Genomic DNA, 24360 nt, shown 5'->3' on the forward strand with positions numbered 1-24360 from the left:
TTGGTTTTATAATATTGTGTGTGTTATTGTGAATAATGTAAAAACAACTTTTATTAAATTTGATACTTTTGGTGACAGCGCTTCCTATTGTTTTTTTTTTGTTTGTTTTTTTGAGTTTTCAAGTTGGTTAGCTTGGTTTGCCTTGTATGTGTGAGCTGCTGTGAATCTCGCCACTATCTGTGTAATTCCTTCTCTCGAAGTTGTCCGTCTCCTCGGGCACAGTTTCTATACGGAGTCTGGTAGGAGGGGCATAGAGGGAGGGGCCAGCCCACACTATTAAACTCTTAAAGTGCCAGTGGCTCCCAAAGGACCCGTCTATACCCCATGGTACTAAATGGAACCCCAGCATCCTCTAGGACAGGCCTGGCCAACCTGTGGCTCTCCAGCTGTTGTAAAACTACAAGTCCCATCATGCCTTGCCAAAGTTTTGCTATTAGGGAATGCTAAAACTGTGGCAGGTTATGCTGGGATGTTTAGTTTCACAACATCTGGAGAGCCACAGGTTAGCCAGGCCTGCTCTAGAACGTAAGAGAAATAGGCTTAATAACCGTATACAATGTCAAAGTGCAGCAAAGAAGGCAAGTAAGGTGCTAGCGTGCATAAAACGGGGCATTGAGACAAGGGACGAGGATGTAATCCTGCCGCTGTACAAATCATTGGTACGTCCGCACCTGGAATATTGTGTTCAGTTTTGGGCACCACATTATAAAAAAGATATCTGTGAACTCGAAAGGGTTTAAAGGCGTGCTACTAAATTGATTAAAAGGCTAGAGGGACTGGATTACGAGGAAAGGCTTACTAGGTTGAATATGTATACACTGGAAAAGAGGCATCTAAGAGGAGACATTATTAATATCTTCAAATATGTAAAGGGAAATTACAAAGAGTTATCAGAGGAATTGCTTATTAAAAAAAAAAAAACTTTGTATAGGACACGAGGTCACTCGCTGAGGATAGAGGAGAGAAAATTCCGTACGCAGCGGAGGAAAGGGTTCTTCACTGTTAGGGCAATAAGGATTTGGAATTCCCTGCCAGGGAGGTGGTAATGGCGGAATCTGTAAATGCAGTAAATTTCTGACTGAAAAAGATATCCAAGGTTATAGAATTTAAACTATCAACTTTGATAATCTGGGATTAACATGATTTATAGTTGTTAACTAGACATAAAACATTACTTCAGCAGGGACATTATAATAAACTCGGCTTAATACAGAATACAGGTTGAAGCCGATGGGCATCTTTTCAACCTCATTAACTATGTTACTATGTTACAGTCCCCTTATACATTGCCAGGTAGAGCCCCTCTTACACACTGCACCAAGTACAGCTCCCTTTTACACACTGCGCCAGGAAGAGCCCCCATTACTGTTACACATTGCACCAGGTAGAGCCCCCTTTTACACATTGCACCAGATAGAGCCCCCTTTCCTTTTGCACATTGCACCAGGTGTATAAGGGAGCTAGGCTGATAGCTGATGGCCCCCTCTTTCCAGGGGGTAACAGATTTTTAAAATTGGCCCTGGGGAAACTGAGATATCTGACTTCAAAGCAGTGGTCTCCATCCAAGCTTATTAATTGATTCTCCTAGCCAGATATCTCAGGTTCTGTTTGACTTTGAGTTTTTCTGACAGTGTACCCCAAAAGATGGGATTCTCCCCTTTTGGTTGACTCTGGCAGCTTGTCTCTACCATACCCAGATCCAGAGATATCAGCCTTCCAGCAGCAGGCTCCAGCTCCACATGCCTAATATATATTATAATATATTTGTATATTTTCGTTGGTGGATTGCTCTGGCTCCTGAACTCTGATCCCCATGTCCCCAGCACCTCCTGAAGGAGGAAGGGGGGTGGGGGGTGGGGGGGGATAACTACTTTTTAAAATCTCATTCAAAGCTAAAAAAAATCTATTTCCAGGAACTTGAGATATCTGCAGTCAAGCAAGCTGCCCTCCCAGCAGAAATTACTGCTCCAGGTCCTACATGCAGAGTGGAATATAGGGCCTGGTTCAGGTTCCACCACCCCCCTTTTCCAAGCAGAAATTGCGATCACACCGCAGGGGGCCTGCCTCCATCTTTTTGATTGCGGTGGCTGGGTGTGATGTCACGCAGCCGCCCCGATCATGCCCCTGTCATGTCCACCCCATTCATGCTGGCATGCCCCCCAATTCCAAGCCACGCCCCCGCAAAGCTAAGTCTCTGCCTTGGAAAAGGAGCGTTGCCGCACCCTGCCCCACGAACACTTCATTTGCATTTTCTGCGGGCGCACACAGAAAATGCGGGCGCAGGACAGGCCCTGTGCATGCACCGCATCCTTTTAGTAATTTTTGCGTTTGGATTGCGTATTGCGATCCGTCCTGAAACACCCCCTACCACCCACGGGACACCAAAGCTGCCGCTGATAGCACCCCTTCCATTAGAGGATGGGTAGGGGCCCCAGCGCATTGCTGTGCCCAGGGGCCTACACTGCTGTTAAGACAGCCCTGGTTTGTGTGTGTGTGTGTTATACTTACTTCAGCCTCCAGAGCAGCTGCTTCCACCTGGCTGCCAATTTGTCAACCGCGCTATGTTCTTCTCCTACTGCGGACATTGGGAATTGGGAGGGGCGGAGCGTAGGTGGTACAGGATGCTGCAGTCACTGCAGCGTGCCAATGCAGGCTGCCTGTCACTGTGTGAGCAGGAGCCGGTATAGTACAGCACTGGCGGGGCAGCGACGGAAGCACAGCTGTGGGGGTGCTGTTTTTGCACCCCGTTTCAACACCCAGAACGATTATCTAAGGTGGTCTGCGTCCAATTCTGGCACCCAACAAGGCTATCTAAAGATGTCTCTGTGTTCTGCACACTAGCACGGTACCCAGAATAGGTATCCAAGGTGGTCTGCTGCCCGTTTCGGAACCCAGAATGGGTATCTAAGGTGGTCTACATCCTATTCCGGCACCCGGAACAGCTATCTAAGGTGGCCTGCACCCTATTCCGGTACCCGGAATGGCTATCTAAGGGTGTCTGGGTGTTCTGCACACCATTTCGGAACATGAAACAGCAATCTAATGTGGTCTGCATCCTGTTCTGGCACCCGACACCCGACACACTTGTCTATGATGGTTTGAGCCCTGTTCTGGCACCCGGAACAGGTATCTATGGTGGTCTGCCCCCTATTCTGGCACCCTGAACAGCTATCTAAGGTTGTCTGGGTGCCCTGCACACCATTCCGGCACATGAAACCGCAATCTAATGTGGTCTGCATCCTGTTCCGGCACCCGGACCGGTTGTCTAAGATGGTTTGAGCCCTGTTCCGGCACCTGGAACAGGAATCTATGGTGGTCTGCCCCCTATTCTGGCACCCTGAACAGCTATCTAAGGTTGTCTGGGTGCCCTGCACACCATTCCAGCACATGAAACAGCAATCTAATGTGGTCTGCATCCTGTTCCGGCACCCGGACCGGTTGTCTAAGATGGTTTGAGCCCTGTTCCGGCACCCGGAACAGGTATCTAAGGTGGTCTGCGGCCTTTTAAGGCACCCTGAACAGCTATCTAAGGTTGTCTGGGTGTCCTGCACACCATTCCGGCACATGAAACCGCTATCTAAGATGGTCTGCATCCTGTTCCGGCACCCGGACCGGTTGTCTAAGATGGTTTGAGCCCTGTTCTGGCACCCAGAACAGGTATCTAAGGTGGTCTGCGCCCTATTCCGGCAACCGGAACAGCTATTTAAGGTTGTCTTGGTGTCCTGCACACCATTCCGGCACATGAAACAGCTATCTAAAATGGTCCGCCTACTGTTCCGGCACCCGGACCGGTTGTCTAAGATGGTTTGAGCCCTGTTCCGGCACCCGGAACAGGTATCTAAGGTGGTCTGCGCCCTATTCCGGCAACCGGAACAGCTATCTAAGGTTGTCTTGGTGTCCTGCACACCATTCCGGCACATGAAACAGCTATCTAAAATGGTCCGCCTATTGTTCCGGCACCCGGACCGGTTGTCTAAGATGGCTTGAGCCCTGTTTCGGCACCCGGAACAGGTATCTAAGGTGGTCTGCGCCCTTTTCTGGCACCCGGAACAGGTATCTAAGGTTGTCTGGGTGTCCTGCACACCATTCCGGCACATGAAACTGCTATCTAAGATGGTCTGCATCCTGTTCCGGCACCCGGACCGGTTGTCTAAGATGGTTTGAGCCCTGTTTCGGCACCCAGAACAGGTATCTAAGGTGGTCTGCGCCCTTTTCCGGCACCCGGAACAGCTATCTAAGGTTGTCTGGGTGTCCTGCACACCATTCCGGCACCTGAAACCGCTATATAAGATGGTCTGCATCCTGTTCCGGCACCCGGACCGGTTGTCTAAGATGGTTTGAGCCCTGTTTCGGCACCCGGAACAGGTATCTAAGGTGGTCTGCGCCCTTTTCCGGCACCCGGAACAGGTATCTAAGGTTGTCTGGGTGTTCTGTACACCATTCCGGCACATGAAACCGCTATCTAAGATGGTCTGCATCCTGTTCCGGCACCCGGACCGGTTGTCTAAGATGGTTTGAGCCCTGTTTTGGCACCCGGAACAGGTATCTAAGGTGGTCTGCGGCCTTTCAAGGCACCCTGAACAGCTGTCTAAGGTTGTCTGGGTGTTCTGTACACCATTCCGGCACCTGAAACCGCTATCTAAAATGGTCTGCATACTGTTCCGGCACCCGGACCGGTTGTCTAAGATGGTTTGAGCCCTGTTTCGGCACCCGGAACAGGTATCTAAGGTGGTCTGCGCCCTTTTCCGGCACCCGGAACAGGTATCTAAGGTTGTCTGGGTGTTCTGTACACCATTCCGGCACATGAAACCGCTATCTAAGATGGTCTGCATCCTGTTCCGGCACCCGGACCGGTTGTCTAAGATGGTTTGAGCCCTGTTCCGGCACCCGGAACAGGTATCTAAGGTGTTCTGCGCCCTATTCCGGCACCCTGAACAGCTATCTAAGGTTGTCTGGGTGTTCTGTACACCATTCCGGCACATGAAACCGCTATCTAAGATGATCTGCATCCTGTTCCGGCACCCGGACCGGTTGTCTAAGATGGTTTGAGCCCTGTTTTGGCACCCGGAACAGGTATCTAAGGTGGTCTGCGCCCTATTCTGGCTCCCTGAAAGGCTATCTAAGGTTGTCTGGGTGTCCTGCACACAATTCCGGCACATGAAACAGCTATTTAAGGTGGTATGCATCCTGTTCCGGAACCCGGAACAGGTATCTAAGATGGTCTGCCCCCCATTCCGGGACCTGGTACTGATATCTAAGGATGTCCTATTTCGGCACCAATAGCATATAAGTTTGTCTGGGTGTTCTGCACCCAATTCTACCAACCGGAATGGATATAACGGCGCCCCACCCCACAGGGGCGTGGAAAGCCATGCTGGGCCCCAGTAATGTAATGCGGTGTGGCCTAAATTGGGTGCGTATCTACACCTCTGAAAGATATGATTAATTAAAGTATTAATTGTGTGCAATTTATGCAAAGGGGCCAGGTTGCTTAATCGGAAGCAGGTCCCTCCTCTTCGGCCGACGGCGCCATCTGCCCAGTGACATCTGGGAACATGACGCATGTGCACTACAGGACGCTGCCCAGTACCGCCAAGCGTAAGTATATTTGGGAAGGGGGATGTGGACTCCCCTGTCGGGCCCCTCCAGCAGCCTTGGAAAGGGTAATTAATACCTGATTACCCGCCTCTTGGTACCACTGCATGTGGCGCTGCTCATAAATATTAGTTTTAGAATCCCCTGTCGGGCCCCTCCAGCAGCCTGGGACAGGGTAATTAATACCTGATTACCCGCCTCTTGGCACCACTGCATGTGGCGCTGCTCATAAATATTAGTTTTAATTATATTTTTTTATAAAGGCGGCGTGGTCACACCCCCTACCCTCCCAACAAAAACAATGGGCAAGTGGTCATTTATTATTATTTATTTATTTATTTATATATTTATACTGCTCTAAAAAAGAAAAAAAAAACCTCCCTATGCAGCCAGTGTGTGAAATAGATGAGCTGCAGCACCAGCAGCTATGTCCGTTCTCCCCCCTCCATCCCTCTGCCCGAGTGTAGTACCAGCGCGGTAGGTGGGAGGCTGTCAGCCCTGCACAGCGGTTCCCCTGTGTGACAGCAGCGCACAGACAGCGCCACTGTGCAGGGCTGACAGCCTCCTAGCAGTGCAGCAGCTTCGTGCGGGAGCCGGCAGGGATTTCTCCCTCCCCACTGACAGTCCCATCCGCGGACCCGCCCCCCCGGACGGGGACGCGCTTTCACAGCTCCCCAGCGGCAGAGGTCGCTGCAGGGAGCTGATCCGGTCCGGCATTCCGGAATTTGGTCCGGTCCGGTTTTCACCTAATCCCGTAGCTTAGCAACACAGATGAGTGCTCAAGGTGCTATCTGCAGTAATTGTTCCATCTCTATAAGTTGCAGTGCCCACTTCCCTGTTATCGCCTTACAGGTTTGGTCCCTGTGCTCAGTGCAGGAATAACAGTTCTAGACCTCTGCATATTGTACTTTGAGCCCATACGAGATAAATATAGCACTGATTAGTGGGAGTCTCATGCTTTTTATTTAGTAGCCTGTCCTATGCTCAGGATTCATTCTACAGATCTCATTATTTATTGGTTTATGATGACGTACACTTATATGTAATCTGTTTATGTGCTTTATGGGTAGAATCAGATTGTGATTTCTTTTGCTATTTTCAGTAGTTTATTACAAACAAAAATGTTGTAGGACATTGGTGAAAACTATTGTAGTTATGTAATTGCCTACCATCCATTAAATGGTTGTACTGTAAAACAATGAGATTATATGTGACTAATTCAGTATACAGTATTTAGTTGTCCTTGTTAAATCTGCTCAGGTATTGCCTTTGTGTCTTCTAGGACTGTTTTGTTCAGCCTGACCTCTGTGGCGGTTGTAATCATTACTACTGACTGGATAAGCTGGGACAAGCTAAATCGTGGATTTTTGCCCAGTGATGAGGTCTCAAGAGCTTTTTTGGCTTCATTTATTTTGGTGTTTGACCTTCTTATCGTTATGCAGGTATGTAGTTTCCATTTTTTAAATAAACATTTGGTTTTGTTGTTTGTTAAAGGTACAGCCTCAAACACTCCTTGACATACAATAAAATGTCAGACTGCTAAGGGAATATGTTTGAGTACTGTCTGAGGTACAGTACAGTTACATAGGAGAATAAGAAATATTGCCTACATAAAATACTATTTCTGCACTGACAAAAGGGCAATCAATATTTTTTGGCACAAATGTAAACTAAAAATTGCTAAAAGGTTTTGCGTCAGATAAAATATTTCAATAAAATTAAAATATGCAAGGTGTCAAATGATCAATTTGTGTTTAATGTCTTATTATTGTAGACCTTTCATTCCAGTTGTTTACTTCTGTATTTAGAGTAATAACTACAAATATTAGTTTCTCAATTTGAACTTTGTAATGGGATTCATTAATAAAACCGCTGGTGATCTCACTATTAATTATGGCCAGTAGATTGCACACAGTTAAGTTTAATGAACCTGTCTCTTTCATGAATAATCATTAGGAGCCTTCCTCCTTCAAACTGGTATGTTCGGTCTAATAAGGTTGTATTGGAAAGAGATTTTAGTGATTTAATGGTAACAACAATATGCAGTTTGTGTATCTCTTTTACTGGTAAGTGTGCAGTTTGACAAGAAATCAAGCTAATTGCCGGAAATTTCAAAGAACTTGATATTATTGCTTATCTGTCTGTGTCTTGAAATAAACCTGGTTTATCTGCAGATTGGGTTAGGAACTTAAAGTGACACTGCAAAAAATTTGAAAGTGGCTTCATGTAGGTGGGGCCAAATACACTGTAGACAATAAAATAAAGAGAGCATCCACATGACTTCCAAACAGTGCGAACAGTATCCCAATAACCACCATAAAGTATAGAGAGTATCCATGTGATCAGCATAAAATACAGGGAACATCCCAGTGACTGCCATGTTGTTCAGACAGCATGTCAGTATGTGCCATACAGTGCAGACAGCATGTCAGTGAGTGCCATACAGTGCATACAGCATCCCAGTGACTGCCATACAACACATACCACATCCCAGTGCCCATCATAAAATACAGACAGCATCCTAGGCACAGCCATACAGTACAAAGAGCATCCTAGTGGCTGCTATTCAATACACAGATCATCCTTTGTGATTGCCATAAAGCATCTCAGTGACCACAATAGAGCACAGATAAGCATCCCAGTGACTGCCATACAGAACAGTAGTATCCAAGTTACCATTATACAACAAATATATATTCCAATGGCCACCATATACAACACAGCATCCTGGTGGCCACCATACAGTACAGACAGCATCAAATGATCTCAATAAAATACTGCATTCCAGTGACTCATACAGTGTAATACATGAATTGTAGTTATATGTTATCAACCCATGAGATTCGGAGATCACTTCAGCTGCAGTGGCATTACAAGTCCCAGCACATCCAGTTGGCAGGCACAGGTGGAGTCCTAGTTATACATACGATCCAAGACTTGCAGGTCTTCAGTCTGCTCGTCCCTGTTTCATAATCACAAGAGGGCTCTATACATGGAATGTGTCCCACAGACTTTGTGGAGAACTGCAGGGGAGTCCACCGGGCTACATGATGTCTGTGGCCTAGGATACTCTGTCTCCCCATTACTACCAGTGCTACCTTTTATAAGGGGGGAGTCTGAGATGCAGGAGGAGAGACAGATCAGCCCTTGTCCATGTTAGGAGAGAGCGCCCTGCGCAGTTTCTCCATATGGCACTAGGTACCCAGATTGCCAGAGGCATGGCCTCGTGCACTGATGCACAAGTGCTGCATGTCCAAGCTCCTTTCAGCTCCATCCTTCATGCCAGAAGTATGTGCTCCTGGGAGTCTCCAGCAATACTCACATAGAAACGGTGTTACAGAGGCCTGCGATCCCTAGATAGTTCCATTGCACCACCACTATACTGCTGCATTGACAGAGCCAGTGTGCATACTCCAATGACACCACTGTATACAGGTGTGTGCTCCCACCGGACGCACACCACCTGCGCTCACCTATGTGATCCTGGATCTGGTAAAAACATTATATCAGTGCTGTGTACCATGAAAAACCTGGTCAAATGATCTATTTTGGGGTCGATATCATAGGATCTGTCAATGGAGTGATCCGGGCTGGTTATGCTGTAAGATGGCTTTATTTGGTAAATAGATGTTCTGTGCATATTTGGATCATAGTGGTATTAAAACTGCATATAATATTTTATATATATATATATATATATATATATATATATATATGAAGACGGGGAGGTGGTCCCCGAAATGTTGACCTCACTAATACAGTTTTTTCACTGCCTTTAAAGACTCAGAGTGCCGCCTCTGATTTTGATCGTTGGTATATATATATATATATATATATATACAGGTTGAGTATCCATTATCCAAAATGCTTGGGACCAGAGGTATTTTGGATATCGGATTTTTCCGTATTTCGGAATAATTGCATACCATAATGAGATATCATGGTGATGGAACCCAAGTCTAAGCACAGAATGCATTTATGTTTCATATACACCTTGTACACACAGCCTGAAGGTCATTTTAGCCAATATTTTTTGTAACTTTGTGCATTAAACAAAGTGTGTCTACATTCACACAATTAATTTATGTTTCATATACACCTTTTCCACACAGCCTGAAGGTCATTTAATACAATATTTTTAATAACTTTGTGTATTAAACAAAGTTTGTGTACATTGAGCCATCAAAAACAAAGGTTTCACTATCTCACTCTCACTCAAAAAAGTCCGTATTTCGGAATATTCCGTATTTCGGAATATTTGGATATGGGATACTCAACCTGTATATATATATATCCTGATGAAAGAACACAAGTGAAAGGTTCTGAAACACTGATAATCCAATGGGGACTGAGAATCTTTATTCCAAGCCATCTAAGAGTGCCGCCCGTCGTGCATCCGTGTTATGGGCCGTCCTCCGACAGGAGTTCAATTTCGGGAGGGTACTGGCTTCTGCTGTATACAGGGCAATTTGGTGTGCCGACTTGCTGCACACTGTTTATATTACAATCCATATTTTTAATGCAGATGTGATTTGAAAAAAATTGCACAACTTCACAATGTGAACATTAATATTTTCACACAAATTTGTGAAAATCCTCTTACTCAGAGATGGGCATTGACAAGAGTCCGTCCTGACGAAGAGCTTTAAGCAATATGATAGTATAACACTATCACACTGCTTCCTGGTTCGGGTCCATCACCACAAATGTGCATCTGCAGCCGTCAGATCCCTCTCTGTAAATATTTGCAAATGAGTAGGCTACTATAGGACATCACCATTTGGCGTTACCTATCAAGGCCTAGCTCTGGGATGCTTTGCATGTCAGCGCTTGGGATATCCGGAAGCACAGCAGTTCTCATAGAAACCTATGGGGGTTTCATTTTTAGTTGGAAATGGAGGGACGGTGGCAGATATTGCAGATATGGAGTCATAAATATGTCTCATAATATGCTAATATCTTATCTCTAGTTGCCAACCTGTTCTGGGTTGCATTTGCCAGGCCAGTCCCTTCTTTTGCTTATTTTAATATATAAATTAGTAAAACATTTACAAAATACAATAATTTTATTACAGAAAAAAGAAAAGCCTGATTTATATAAAAATCTGCGTGCCTATTCCAGTGATGGAGTACGCTACATTGTATGTCACTGAAGTCTGCTTGGTGGTCAGACTTCTGTTCTTGTCAGAAATATGAATAGGTGAGCACAGAACCCTTGTTTACTCTTCTGTTAACCCTTCACCAGAGATACAGTACCGTCTTTGAGTCTCTCACTTTTGTTCTGCCTCTTTATGCTATTTCTCCCAGCATTTGTAACGTAGTGAAGCTTGCGTTGCTCATTATAGTAGTATACAGGTACAGAGGTGGGGCTGCAGCGCAGTCCAAAATTCAAATAGGGGAGTCACACAACCTGCCAGTGAGTCTGGAACAGCAATAGATTGACAGAGTTTCGATTGGCAGTTATGGCTCCCCTATTTGAATTTTGGACTGTGCTGCAGCCCCATCTCTGGAGCCGCCGCTGGCTGGTACATACAAGATATAGTAGTTGACAGAATGCAACTTGGAAGTCCAAGTTTAGTTACAGTATAAGTATATTGGGCACATCATAAAGCATGTATTTTTATTAAAGAGTAAAAATAATATTTAACACATGCTAGTGGTACTGTTTTTGATTATGCCAGTGATTGTATGCAGTGATGCAGTGGCATCAATAGGGGGTAAAGGGTGTTAAATACTTCAAAACAACAAAAAGTATATTGTATGCAAATATTGTATTTACCAATGCAAGGTCATTTTTGTAACATAAAGAATAATACAAATTAAATTTTGCATAACAGACTTATTTCAGCAGCTCAAGATCTGTTTTGTAACTTACAACTTTTGTGTTAAATTAATAACTTGAAACTTACGATTAATTATATTGTACTAGCAATTTTGTAAATAGTAAGATTTTTATGCTGCACTGTATAGACTGTAACATCAAACAGACCATTTTGTGAAATGGAGTAGATTTTGTGTTACAGAATAAAAAGATCTTTATTTGTTGTACAGAGCTGTTTATATAATACCAAAATCTTGATTTTGTGCAGTGGGAGCTAGTATTTATTACAAAACAGCACCTCAATGCGCAGGCGCTACGGACAGTAGCACCGGTCATCAATGCCTAGCGATGGGATGGTGCGAAAAAAGCGATCACACGGGCAATCGCAAGGTTATTGACAGGAAGTGACCATTTGTGGGTTGCAACTGACCGTTTTACAGGAGTGTCCAGAAAAACACAGGAGGTCGTTTTCAAGGAGGGTGTCTGACGTCAGCTCCAGCCCCGATCAGCAGCAAACAATCGCAGCGGCAGAGGTGTAAGGCCTACTCATACCCAGAAAAAAGGGGAAAAGGATAGAACAGACACAGAAGGTTCTCACTGCAGCTGCTCTTCACTCGAAGGGCCCTGTGGGAGAGACCATTTACTGGCCCTGTGCTATTCATGTGCCACCCCAAACAATGACTAAACTGACTAAACAGTCAGGCTACTATCTACAACAGGCCTAGTGCCCAGGGATGGACTGGGGCTCTAAAACAGCCCTGACATTATACCTTCTGCATATGCCAAAGGTGAGTGCACATGAAAGGGGTGTGGCCTCACCATGTGGGGGTGTGGCCACATCACACAGGGGGTGTTACCGCCTCTGTATATTACGGGCATGCCGGGAGTCATGGGGTGCAGCAAATTACCGTGCAGCTAAGCAGAGCACGGGGAGGTGGAGCTGCTCACCCGAGCTTTTAAGGCAGACCAGATCATTGGCCCTTCTAGTATTTGGCTGAAGACCCAGATGGCCATTCCGGTTGTGCTAGTGTCCAAATAACCAGGTAACTATTTCAACTTCTAGGGTGTAGCTCACTTCCTGTAATATTCAAATTAATAACTTTAATAACAAACACTACACAGATTAATTAACAGTCACAAGCAACCAACAGTAATTCCTCCAAGGGCATATTGGCCTTAAGCCAATTGTTATAGAGGCCCATGGCCTAATGCTTATTAGTTCAGCACACACAGCTTAATGGTAATTGTTACAATGGCTACAGCCTAATTCTAAATACCCTGGTGGCCTAGGGAGGCTTTAGAGATAAGTAGTGGTAGCCCAATACCGCTTACAACTCCATAGAGAGACGTTGCAGTGGGAAACTCAGGGCCCCTCTTCTTCAGCTTCTGCCTTGTGTGCCGTCGGCGGCCACCATCATCAACACTCATGATTCTCAACTCTTCCACGGCATCTTCTTGCACCTCCAGAACTCTTTTTCATGTCCTTCGATCTGCTTGGTGGTCTTGTCAAGCTGCTCACTTCCTCTTGGATTCAAACTCACTAAAGCACTGCAAACACATGTACTGTATCTGTTATGATAAGGGTGTGATGGAGCATACATGTCTGCCAGTAGAAGTCCTTATTTTTTTCTTCAAATAAAGGGATGGAATAGTGATTGAGGCTGGAGCCATGTAAATCTTTTCTGTTAAGTAAGGGAAGCTGCAAACATAGACTATGGGCCTAATTCAGATCTGATCGCTGCAGGAAATTAGTTAGCTAATGGGCAAAACCATGTGCACTGCAGGGGAGGCAGATATAACATGTGCAGAGAGAGTAATGCTGACCATACACTTGTGCGATGCCCCGCGACGCGACATCGCGGGGCATCGCACCAGCAGTTCAGATGCGATCAAATCGCACCTGAACTGCCAAAGTGGTTACCATGCAATCATGCGATAGATCGCATGGTAATCACGTTATGGGCACGTCACCACCGAGCGGGAGCGGCCTCCGGCCGCTCCTGGCGGGTGCACATCGCAGTGCGATGTATCTCATGTGGGTTTAAAACCACGTGCGATCTCACTGCGATGCGAGAAATATTATGTGCAGCATAATATCTTGAGACGCGATATTCGACCGGCGTGCCCACGCATCGCGTCTCAAGGTACCTAAAATGTGCATACAATCCTTCGATTTCTCTCACAGATGTGGTCGAAATCGAAGGATAGCACCGATTATCTCATAAGTGTATGGGCACCATTAGATTTGGGTGGGGTGTGTTCAAAGTGAAATCTAAATTGCAAAATTGCAGTGTAAAAATAAAGCAGCCAGTATTCACCCTGCACAGAAACAAAATAACCCACCCAAATCTAACTTGCAAAATATGTAAATTCAAGCATGAGAATTTTCATTGTTTGTAGTGATGAGCGGGTTCGGTTTCTCGGAAACTGAACCCCCCCGAACTTCACCCATTTTACACGGGTCCGATGCAGGTTCGAACCTTCCCGCCTTGCTCGGCTAACCCGAGCGCGCCCGATCGTCATCATCCCGCTATCGGATTCTCGCGAGATTCGGATTCTATATAAGCAGCCGCGCGTCGCCGCCATTTTCACTCGTGCATTGGAGATGATAGGGAGAGGACGTGGCTGGCGTACTCTCCGTTTATTGTTGAACTTGATTGCTTTATTGCTTAATTGTGGGGAGGACTGGGGAGCAGCTGTTAGGAGGAGTACAGTGCAGAGTTTTGCTGATAAGTGACCACCAGTTTTATCCGTTCTCTGCCTGAAAAAAACGCTCCATACCATATCTGTGCTCAGTGTGCTGCATAATATATCTGTGCTCACACTGCTTAATTGTGGGGACTGGGGAGCAGCTGTATTATATAGCAGGAGTACAGTGCAGGGTTTTGCTGACAGTGACCACCAGTATACGTTGTCTGCCTGAAAAACACTCCATATCTGTGCTCAGTGTGCTGCTTTATTGTGGGGACTGGGGACCACCAGTATAATTAATATTATATAGGAGGAGTACAGTGCAGAGTTTTGCTGACACAGTGACCACCAGTATACTATATATAGCAGTACGGTAGGCCACTGCTGTACCTACCTCTGTGTCGTCATTCATTAAGTATACTATCCATCTACATTCTATACCTGTGGTGCATTTTAGTTTTGCAGTTTGCTGACACAGTGACCACCAGTGTACTATATATAGCAGTACGGTAGGCCACTGCTGTACCTACCTCTGTGTCATCATTCATTAAGTATGCTATCCATCTACATTCTATACCTGTGGTGCATTTTAGTTTTGCAGTTTGCTGACACAGTGACCACCAGTATACTTTATATAGCAGTACGGTAAGCCACTGCTGTACCTACCTCTGTGTCGTCATTCATTAAGTATACTATCCATCTACATTCTATACCTGTGGTGCATTTTAGTTTTGCAGTTTGCTGACACAGTGACCACCAGTATACTATATATAGCAGTACGGTAGGCCACTGCTGTACCTACCTCTGTGTCGTCATTCATTAAGTATACTATCCATCTACATTCTATACCTGTGGTGCATTTTAGTTTTGCAGTTTGCTGACACAGTGACCACCAGTGTACTATATATAGCAGTACGGTAGGCCACTGCTGTACCTACCTCTGTGTCGTCATTCATTAAGTATACTATCCATCTACATTCTATACCTGTGGTGCATTTTAGTTTTGCAGTTTGCTGACACAGTGACCACCAGTATACTATATATAGCAGTACGGTAGGCCACTGCTGTACCTACCTCTGTGTCGTCATTCATTAAGTATACTATCCATCTACATTCTATTCCTGTGGTGCATTTTAGTTTTGCAGTTTGCTGACACAGTGACCACCAGTATACTATATATAGCAGTACGGTAGGCCACTGCTGTACCTACCTCTGTGTCGTCATTCATTAAGTATACTATCCATCTACATTCTATACCTGTGGTGCATTTTAGTTTTGCAGTTTGCTGACACAGTGACCACCAGTATACTATATATAGCAGTACGGTACGGAAGGCCACTGCTGTACCTACCTCTGTGTCGTCATTCATTAAGTATACTATCCATCTACATTCTATACCTGTGGTGCATTTTAGTTTTGCAGTTTGCTGACACAGTGACCACCAGTATACTATATATAGCAGTATGGAAGGCCACTGCTGTACCTACCTCTCTGTCGTCATTCATTAAGTATACTATCCATCTACATTCTATACCTGTGGTGCATTTTAGTTTTGCAGTTTGCTGACACAGTGACCACCGGTATACTATATATAGCAGTACGGTATGGAAGGCCACTGCTGTACCTACCTCTGTGTCGTCATCAAGTATACTATCCATCTACATTCTATACCTGTGGTGCGCCTCTTTTTTTCTTTGCATCATGTGCTGTTTGGGGACAATTTTTTTGAAGTGCCATCCTGTCTTGACACTGCAGTGCCACTCCTAGATGGGCCAGGTGTTTGTGTCGGCCACTTGTGTCGCTTAGCTTAGTCACACAGCGACCTTGGTGCGCCTCTTTTTTTCTTTGCATCATGTGCTGTTTGGGGACAATTTTTTTGAAGTGCCATCCTGTCTTGACACTGCAGTGCCACTCCTAGATTGGCCAGGTGTTTGTGTCGGCCACTTGTGTCGCTTAGCTTAGTCACACAGCGACCTTGGTGCGCCTCTTTTTTTCTTTGCATCATGTGCTGTTTGGGGACAATTTTTTTTGAAGTGCCATCCTGTCTTGACACTGCAGTGCCACTCCTAGATGGGCCAGGTGTTTGTGTCGGCCACTTGTGTCGATTAGCTTAGCCATCCAGCGACCTCGGTGCAAATTGTAGGACTAAAAATAATATTGTGAGGTGTTCAGAATAGACTGGAAATGAGTGGAAATTATGGTAATTGAGGTTAATAATACTATGGGATCAAAATGACCCCCAAATTCTATGATTTAAGCTGTTTTTTAGGGTTTTTTGAAAAAAACACCCGAATCCAAAACACACCCGAATCCGACAAAAAAATTTCGGTGAGGTTTTGCCAAAACGCGTCCGAATCCAAAACACGGCCGCGGAACCGAATCCAAAACCAAAACACAAAACCCGAAAAATGTCCGGTGCACATCACTAATTGTTTGCCACTTTTGTTCTATGTCAATCAGTAAATATAATCTGAAAGTAAATGTCTCATACGTCCTAGAGGATGCTGGGGTCCACTTCATGACCATAGGGGGGTATAGACGGTTCCGCAGGAGCCATGGGAACTCTTAAGACTTTTCCATGGGTGTGAACTGGCTCCTCCCTCTATGCCCCTCCTCCACACCTCAGTTTTAGAATTGTGCCCAGGCAGACTGGATGCACTCCAGGGGAGCTCTACTGAGTTTCTTTGAAAAGACTTATGTTAGGTTTTTTATTTTCAGGGAGAACTGCTGGCAACAGTCTCCCTGCTTCGTGGGACTGAGAGGGCAGAAGTAGGAACCAACTTCCTGAAGAGTTTCATGGCTCTGCTTCTGGCTGACAGGACACCATTAGCTCCTGAAGGGAACTGAACGCTAGCCGTGGCTAGATGCTCACTCCCACAGCACACCGTCACCCCCCTCACGGAGCCAGAAGTCAGAAGACAGGTGAGTGTAAGAAGACAGATCTTCAATCAAGTAAAGTGACGGCTGAGGTACCACGCGGCTGGCGGGAGCGCAGCGCGCCATTGCTGTCCACACATACACAGGCACTGCAGGGCGCTGGGGGGGGGCACCCTGAGCAGCAAATAACCTCGTAAACTGGATAAAAGGGGGCATAAGATGCCAAGGCACAGCCCTACCCCCGCCAGTATAAATATTATGTGAAAAATCTCTGAGGAGAAACGCGTCATTGCGGGGGCGGAGCTTCCTCCTCAGTCAGCCAGCACACTGTTCAGCGCCATTTTCTCTCATTCACAGACTGCAGAGAAGAAGCTGGTCCTCCTCCACTTCTGAACAAGTATCAGGGTGAAAAAAGGGGGGCCTGGGTGCTAAAACATATTGTTCATAATATAATAGCGCTTAAAGGTTTCTGTGTACGGAGTACACGACAAAGGGATTTTGTCTCTGTGTACAAAGTACGCGGCACAGGGATTTTTTCTTTGGCGCTGGGTTGTGAACTGGCTGCTCCTAAACTGTGTCCCTCTGACAGATTTTACTGTGGGTCTGTCCCCTATAAGTCCCAGTGTGTCTGTGAGTGTGTTGTACACGTTTGTGACATGTCTGAGGCAGGGAGTTCATCCCTGGAGGAAGACATTTTAGGGACACAGAGTTGTAATGTGGTGGTGCTGCCGGCACACCAAGAGCCTGCATGGGTGAAAGAAATACGTGATAGTATGCATCATATCAATAGGAGATTAGATAAGGCTGAATCTCATGCTGAATGCTGGAGAAAATCTGTGGAAGATGTGATTTTTCAGGATTCTGTTCTTCCATCCGCAGGCTACCCCTCTGGGTCACATAAAAGACCATTTGCAAATGTTGTGAATACTGATACCGACACGGACACTGATTCTTGTGTCGATGATAATGATTCCAGGGAAATAGATCATAAATTGGCTAAAAATATACAATATATGATTGTGGCTATAAGGGAAGTTCTGGAAGTCACGGAAGCCACTCCTGTACCTCAGGAGAAGGCTTATTTCTATAAAGAAAAGAAATCCAAGGTAACTTTTCCCCCTTCTCACGAGCTTAATACTCTCTTTGAGGAGATGTGGGTGAATCCCGAAAAGAAATTTCGTATTCCCAAGAGAATTCAGATAGCTTATCCTTTCCCGGTAGAGGACAGGAAAAAATGGGAGTCACCCCCTGTGTTAGACAGTGCACTGTCCAGGTTGACAAAGAAGGTAATTCTCCCTGCACCTGGCACGGCTTCACTAAAGGAGCCGGCAGACCGAAAGATGGAAACTACATTGAAATCCATTTATGTTACCAATGGTAATGCTCAGGCCCACAATTGCTTGCGCGTGGGTGAGTCGCGCTATTGAAAAATGGTCAGAAAGCTTGTCATCTGAAATTGACACGATTGACAAAGATGAGATACTCCTTAAGTTAGGGAATATCAAAGACGCTGCCGCATACATTCTAGAAGCGATGAAAGATATTGGACACTTGAGTTCACAAGCCGCTACCATGGCAGTGTCGGCTCGGCGGGCGTTGTGGGTTTGCCAGTGGAACGCGGATGCAGATTCCAAAAGAAATATGCAGGCTCTCCCATATAAAGGTGAGGCCTTATTTGGCGATGGACTAGATGCGTTAGTCTCGGAGGCTACCGCAGTTAAGTCGACATTTTTGCCCTCTGCGCCTGCACCGGCAAAAAAGACATATCACTCTCACATGCAGTCCTTTCGGCCCAATAAATACAAAAAAGCGAGAGGTTTCCCCTTCTTTGCAGGTAGGAGGGGAGGTGTTTTATTCAAGCCTTTTTGTAGTTCCGAAGCCGGACGGCTCGGTCAAACCGATCCTAAACCTAAAAAATCTGAATCTCTACTTGAAACGGTTCAAGTTCAAGATGGAATCACTCCGGGCAGTGATTTCCAGTCTGGAGGAGGGGGACTACATGGTTTCGGTAGACATAAAGGATGCTTACCTGCATGTTCCCATTAATCCTTTTCACCAGGCTTATCTGAGATTCGCGGTTCAGGATTGCCATTAAAAATTCCGGACGTTGCCTTTCGGCCTCTCCACGGCACCGAGGGTATCCACCAAGGTGATGGCGGAGATGATGGTTCTCCTGCATCAAAAAGGAGTCAATATAATTCCTTATCTGGACGATCTCCTGATAAAGGCAAGATCCAGGGAGCAGTTATTACAAAACATCACGCTCTCCCTGTCCATACTCCAACAACATGGGGGGTGATTCCGAGTTGATCGCTCGTTATTTTTTTTCGCTACGGAGCGATTAGTCGCAAACTGCGCATGCGCAATGTTCGCAGTGCGCCTGCGCCAAGTAAATTAGCACAAAAGTTTGGTATTTTACTCACGGCGTAACAAAGTTTTTTCATCGTTCTGCTGATCGGAGTGTGATTGACATGAAGTGGGTGTTTCTGGGCGGAAACTGTCCGTTTTCTGGGAGTGTGGGGAAAAACGCAGGTGTTTCAGGGAAAAACGCGGGAGTGGCTGGAGAAACGGGGGAGTGGCTGGGCGAACGCTGGGTGTGTTTGTGACGTCAAACCAGGAACGAAAAGGTCTGAGCTGGTCGCAATCTGTGAGTAGGTCTGGAGCTACTCAGAAACTGCTAAGAATGTTCTATTCGCAATTCTGCTAATCTTTCATTCGCTATTCTGCTAAGCTAAGATTCACTCCCAGAGGGCGGCGGCCTAGCGTGTGCAATGCTGCTAAAATCTGCTAGCGAGCGAACAACTCGGAATCACCCCCATGGTTGGATCATAAATTATCCAAAGTCACAGTTGGAACCGACGACAAGATTGTCTTTTCTCGGGATGATCCTGGACACAGAAGTTAAGAGAGTTTTTCTTCCGGTGGAAAAGGCTCTGGAAATCCAGAAAATGGTAAAACGGATATTGAAGCCAACAAGTGTGTCGATCCATCAGTGCATTCGGTTGTTGGGGAAAATGGTGGCGGCCTACGAGGCCATACAGTTTGGCAGGTTCCATGCCAGAGTTTTCCAATGGGACCTGTTGGACAAGTGGTCGGGTTCCCACCTAAACATGCACCAAAAGATAATCCTGTCGTCAAAAGCCAGGATTTCATTCCTGTGGTGGTTACACAGCTCTCACCTACTAGAGGGACGCAGATTCGGGATTCAGGATTGGCTCCTGGTGACCACGGATGCAAGTCTCCGAGGCTGGGGAGCTGTCACTCAGGGAGAAAGCTTCCAAGGAAAATGGTCAAGTCAGGAAGCCTGCCTTCACATAAACGTGCTGGAATTGAGAGCCATTTACAACGGCCTTCATCAAGCGGTACTTCTTCTTCAAGATCATCCCGTGCAGATCCAGTCGGACAATGTAACAGCAGTCGCGTATATAAACAGGCAGGGCGAAACGAAAATCAGAGCGGCGATGGCAGAGGTGACAAAGATCCTCCTCTGGGCAGAAAAACATGTAAAAGCTCTGTCGGCAATTTCCATTCCGGGAGTAGACAACTGGAAAGCAGACTTCCACAGCAGACACGATCTCCATCCAGGAGAGTGGGGCCTCCACCAAGAAGTCTTCGCAGAGGTGACAAGTCTTTGGGGAGTTCCTCAAGTAGACATGATGGCATCTCGTCTAAACAAGAAGCTTCAGAGATATTGTTCCAGGTCGAGAGACCCTCAAGCAATAGTGGTGGATGCGCTAGTGGCCCAGTGGGCTTTCCTGTCGGTGTATGTCTTCCCTCCACTTCCGCTGATCCCTAAAGTTCTAAGGATCATTAGAAGAACAAGAGTTCGAGCAATCTTCATTGCTCCAGACTGGCCAAGGAGGGCTTGGTACCCAGATCTTCAGGAGTTGCTCATAGAAGATCCTCGGCCTCTTCCTCTTCGCGAGGACCTGCTGTAGCAGGGGCCGTACGTGTATCAGGACTTACCGCGGCTATGTTTGACGGCGTGGCTGTTGAGCGCCGGATCCTAGCCTGAAAGGGTATTCCCAAGGAAGTTATCCGCACTCTCCCGCCCGTACTGGAGCTTTGGTATAAACCCCATGGTCATGAAGTGGACCCCAGCATCCTCTAGGACGTATGAGAAAACAGGATTTTAATACCTACCGGTAAATCCTTTTCTCCTAGTCCGTAGAGGATGCTGGGCGCCCGTCCCAGTGCGTACTTTACCTGCAGTTTAGTTATTTGAGTGACACTAGTTGTGTTATGTTAGTTCAGCATGTTGCTGCAATTGGTTCATGCCTGTTGGCGTATGTTATGTTGATTGCCATGTGAGCGGCATGGTTGAGGTGTGAGCTGGTATGTATGTCACCACTAGTATTAAAGTAAATCCTTTCCTCGAAATGTCCGTCTCCCTGGGCACAGTTCCTATAACTTAGGTCTGGAGGAGGGGCATAGAGGGAGGAGTCAGTTCACACCCATGGAAAAGTCTTAAGAGTGCCCATGGCTCCTGCGTAACCGTCTATACCCCCCTATGGTCATGAAGTGGACCCCAGCATCCTCTACGGACTTGGAGAAAAGGATTTACCGGTAGGTATTAAATCCTGTTAATATGTTCAAATACAGAAATACAGTTTATTGCTGCATATAAATTATGTTAACAAAATCTCATGCAATTCAAAAGAATGATAAGCAAATAATATTACTACTAATAATAATAGTATCAATACTCAACTTATATGTGAAAGTTGTCAAATATGTCCTTCATATCTTCACTCATCACAGAAATACCATCCCAAGCACAGATATGCATGACTTTCTACCTTATGGTGTATCCTAGTTACATGCAGGGAAGACTGCCTTCATATAGTATAGTTTCTGATAACAAAGCTGTATTGTATGCTTATGGGCTATTCCCCATGGTCCTGCTCTAACTGGTATTGGACTTAGGGGTTATTCAGGTCGCATCACTAACCCTGAGTCCAGCGGAAATGCGCATGTGCAGGTGCCATGCTGCGCGTGCGCATTCGGCCAGTGTGATTTAATCACATTGGCTGCGATCACCTCTGCCTGATTGACAGGGAGGTTGGCAATGGAGAATTGTGGGGGCGGCGCAGGGAAAAAGAGGTGCGGGTCGGTGGCGTTTTTGTGGTGGCTGCGTGACATCACACGCAGCCTCTCCAATCTCAAAAATGGTGGTGGACCGCCTACATATGCAGCCTAGCTGCGGTTGCAGGGGTTCATCCGCAGTTGCTGAGACCACAATTAAATTGCAGTCGCAGCCACTGGGCAGGACTTTCAGCATGCTGGACGGCCCTGCGCTGCGATGGGCGGCCCCCAGCATGCTAAAAAACGGATTGCAGATTCTGCTTTAACGCAGAATCTGCAGTCCGCACTGAATAAACCCTCCCCCCCCCAATGCTCAGTGTACCCGCTCTATGTTACAACACCGTGACATATTCTCTTATCTTCAAGGTCTGCTATCTGTTGTCTTAAGGATGTTTACAGACTCCATCTCAGGGCCACATTGGGGTCCACACAGTAAACTGCAAGGCATGCAGAAATCATTTTAACACACTGGTAACATAATTAAATATATTAATGCCCCAATCCCCATTTAGGCCAGTTGTATAATTTATGCTGTGCAGTTGATATTTTCAGCAGCCAAAAATGGCTGCAGGAAAAATCATAACGTTGCTACAATAGGTGTACTTGCAGTCTCTCTCCCCCTCCTTCCTTTCTCTCTCTAGGGAGACTGCCGTTTCACACTCTCCACTCCAGTTTTACTATCTCCACACTTTCTCTCTCTCTCTCTCTCTCTCTCTCTCTCTCTCTCTCTCTCTCTCTCTCTCTCTCTCACTGTCTGGTGTCCCTGATCTATGATTTACAGAGTGACAAGCAAATATATTCTAGGACTAATGCTTTCAAAAACAGTACAGTTTAATAATTTCATAACTTTGTTTTTGAACTCAAGATTTATTGTATCTCAATATTCATTTTTTCTACAGCTAGTACCTCAAAGTAATGTAATATTAAAAGCGCTATTGAGATTTATTATTTACTTACCCACCCATACATGTGTAACTTTTAAATATGTCCAATTAAATGCAATGAATAACTTCAGTGAGCCAATGCAAGGTATGCTGTATATATGCTTTCAAAAATATTTTACAGTTTGTGGTGTATGGGAACAATATGCTTTCAAGGTTTACATTTTTATAGCAAATAACATTGTGAAATTTCAGAACATGACTTGCTGTATGCTGGCAGCAGTGTAACACTACACATTACTGGAAGATTTAATCATGTAATTGCTTATCAGCTTTGGGACATTGCAAATTCTTAACATGCCAGATAGTCACATTCGATTATATAGTGTTTTATTTTGTTGGAACTTTTGCATTGATATACTATAGCTGGGGATGCAATATGCAGATGTAATATTTTGCTTTATTCCAGTTTGTTTCAGTTTAGTCTAGCAGTAAGTGATGATAAAAGCATTGTATGTCAGATTAATTTGTGTCTCCTTTTCACTTTAATACCAAGCTATTTTGTTTGAATTTCAGGTTCACTAATGTGATTGACCAGGGCAGTGTATGCATCTATTGATCTGATATCCATTAATCTTTGCCTTCTGTCCATTAACTTTTGCCACAGTATGCCAAGCACTGCAGTAAAGGGGGTGGAGATTGTTGTGCTCTGTCAGTCTCTAGGAAAGAGGTGCTACACCAGCTGTTAAGGTCTGGTGGTATCCAATTCCCCCTTATGCAAACAAAAAATATTCATGGAAATTAACCAGCACACGGCTGTAGGATGGTTGAATGTCTTAATCGTTAGCATTAAGGTTAATTCAACTCCAAAAGAGTTAAAGGGAACCATAGTCCTTTGTGAAACTAATGGACTGTGCAGATAATGTATGCCAGTCTAATATCCTGTGATGCAAATCTTTAAGGTTGATCCAGTGCAGAAAAAATATGTTTGTGGGTATATGGAGTCCAAGATAAATACATTCAAAAATATAATACTGTAGTGACCCAGAGTGGGTAAAAAAACATTGTATGTGATGGGCAATTAAATCTATGTGTGTTTAGCAGTAAACCAGCTGGATGATTGTATTGCCATGAACAGAAATAGCAGAGTATCAGGTCTTAGCAGAGACACCATGTTGCAAACTAAGTAGGTGAGATGATTGTTACTCACCAAATAGATGGTATTGCTTACCTGTGTCTGATGCCATTTTCTTTTCCAGATGTCAGGAGAGTGTTGATAAAAGTGAGGGTGGAAATATAACTTAAAACAGCGTTTTTTTGGTACACTACATACATGTCCAAGTCCACAAAGTGCTGTCCTATATCGGTTGTGAGAACAAGACTACCATTCGTACACTGCTGTGCTCGGCG

General features: G+C 45.4%; 1 protein-coding gene across 3 annotated transcripts in view; it reads left to right on the top strand.

Annotated features, from left to right (window-relative positions):
- The window catches only part of TMEM117 (transmembrane protein 117), a 724897-nt gene that overhangs the window by 553203 nt on the left and 147334 nt on the right, over window positions 1-24360 (top strand). For all 3 annotated transcript variants that reach the window (XM_063927348.1, XM_063927349.1, XM_063927347.1), the window contains exon 6: window positions 6878-7037. In XM_063927348.1, coding sequence (XP_063783418.1) covers window positions 6878-7037 — 160 coding nt within the window. The remainder of the gene's footprint in view (window positions 1-6877; window positions 7038-24360) is intronic.

Source organism: Pseudophryne corroboree, chromosome 6, assembly GCF_028390025.1.
Source record: "Pseudophryne corroboree isolate aPseCor3 chromosome 6, aPseCor3.hap2, whole genome shotgun sequence".
Classification (NCBI taxonomy): Eukaryota; Metazoa; Chordata; class Amphibia; order Anura; family Myobatrachidae; genus Pseudophryne; species Pseudophryne corroboree.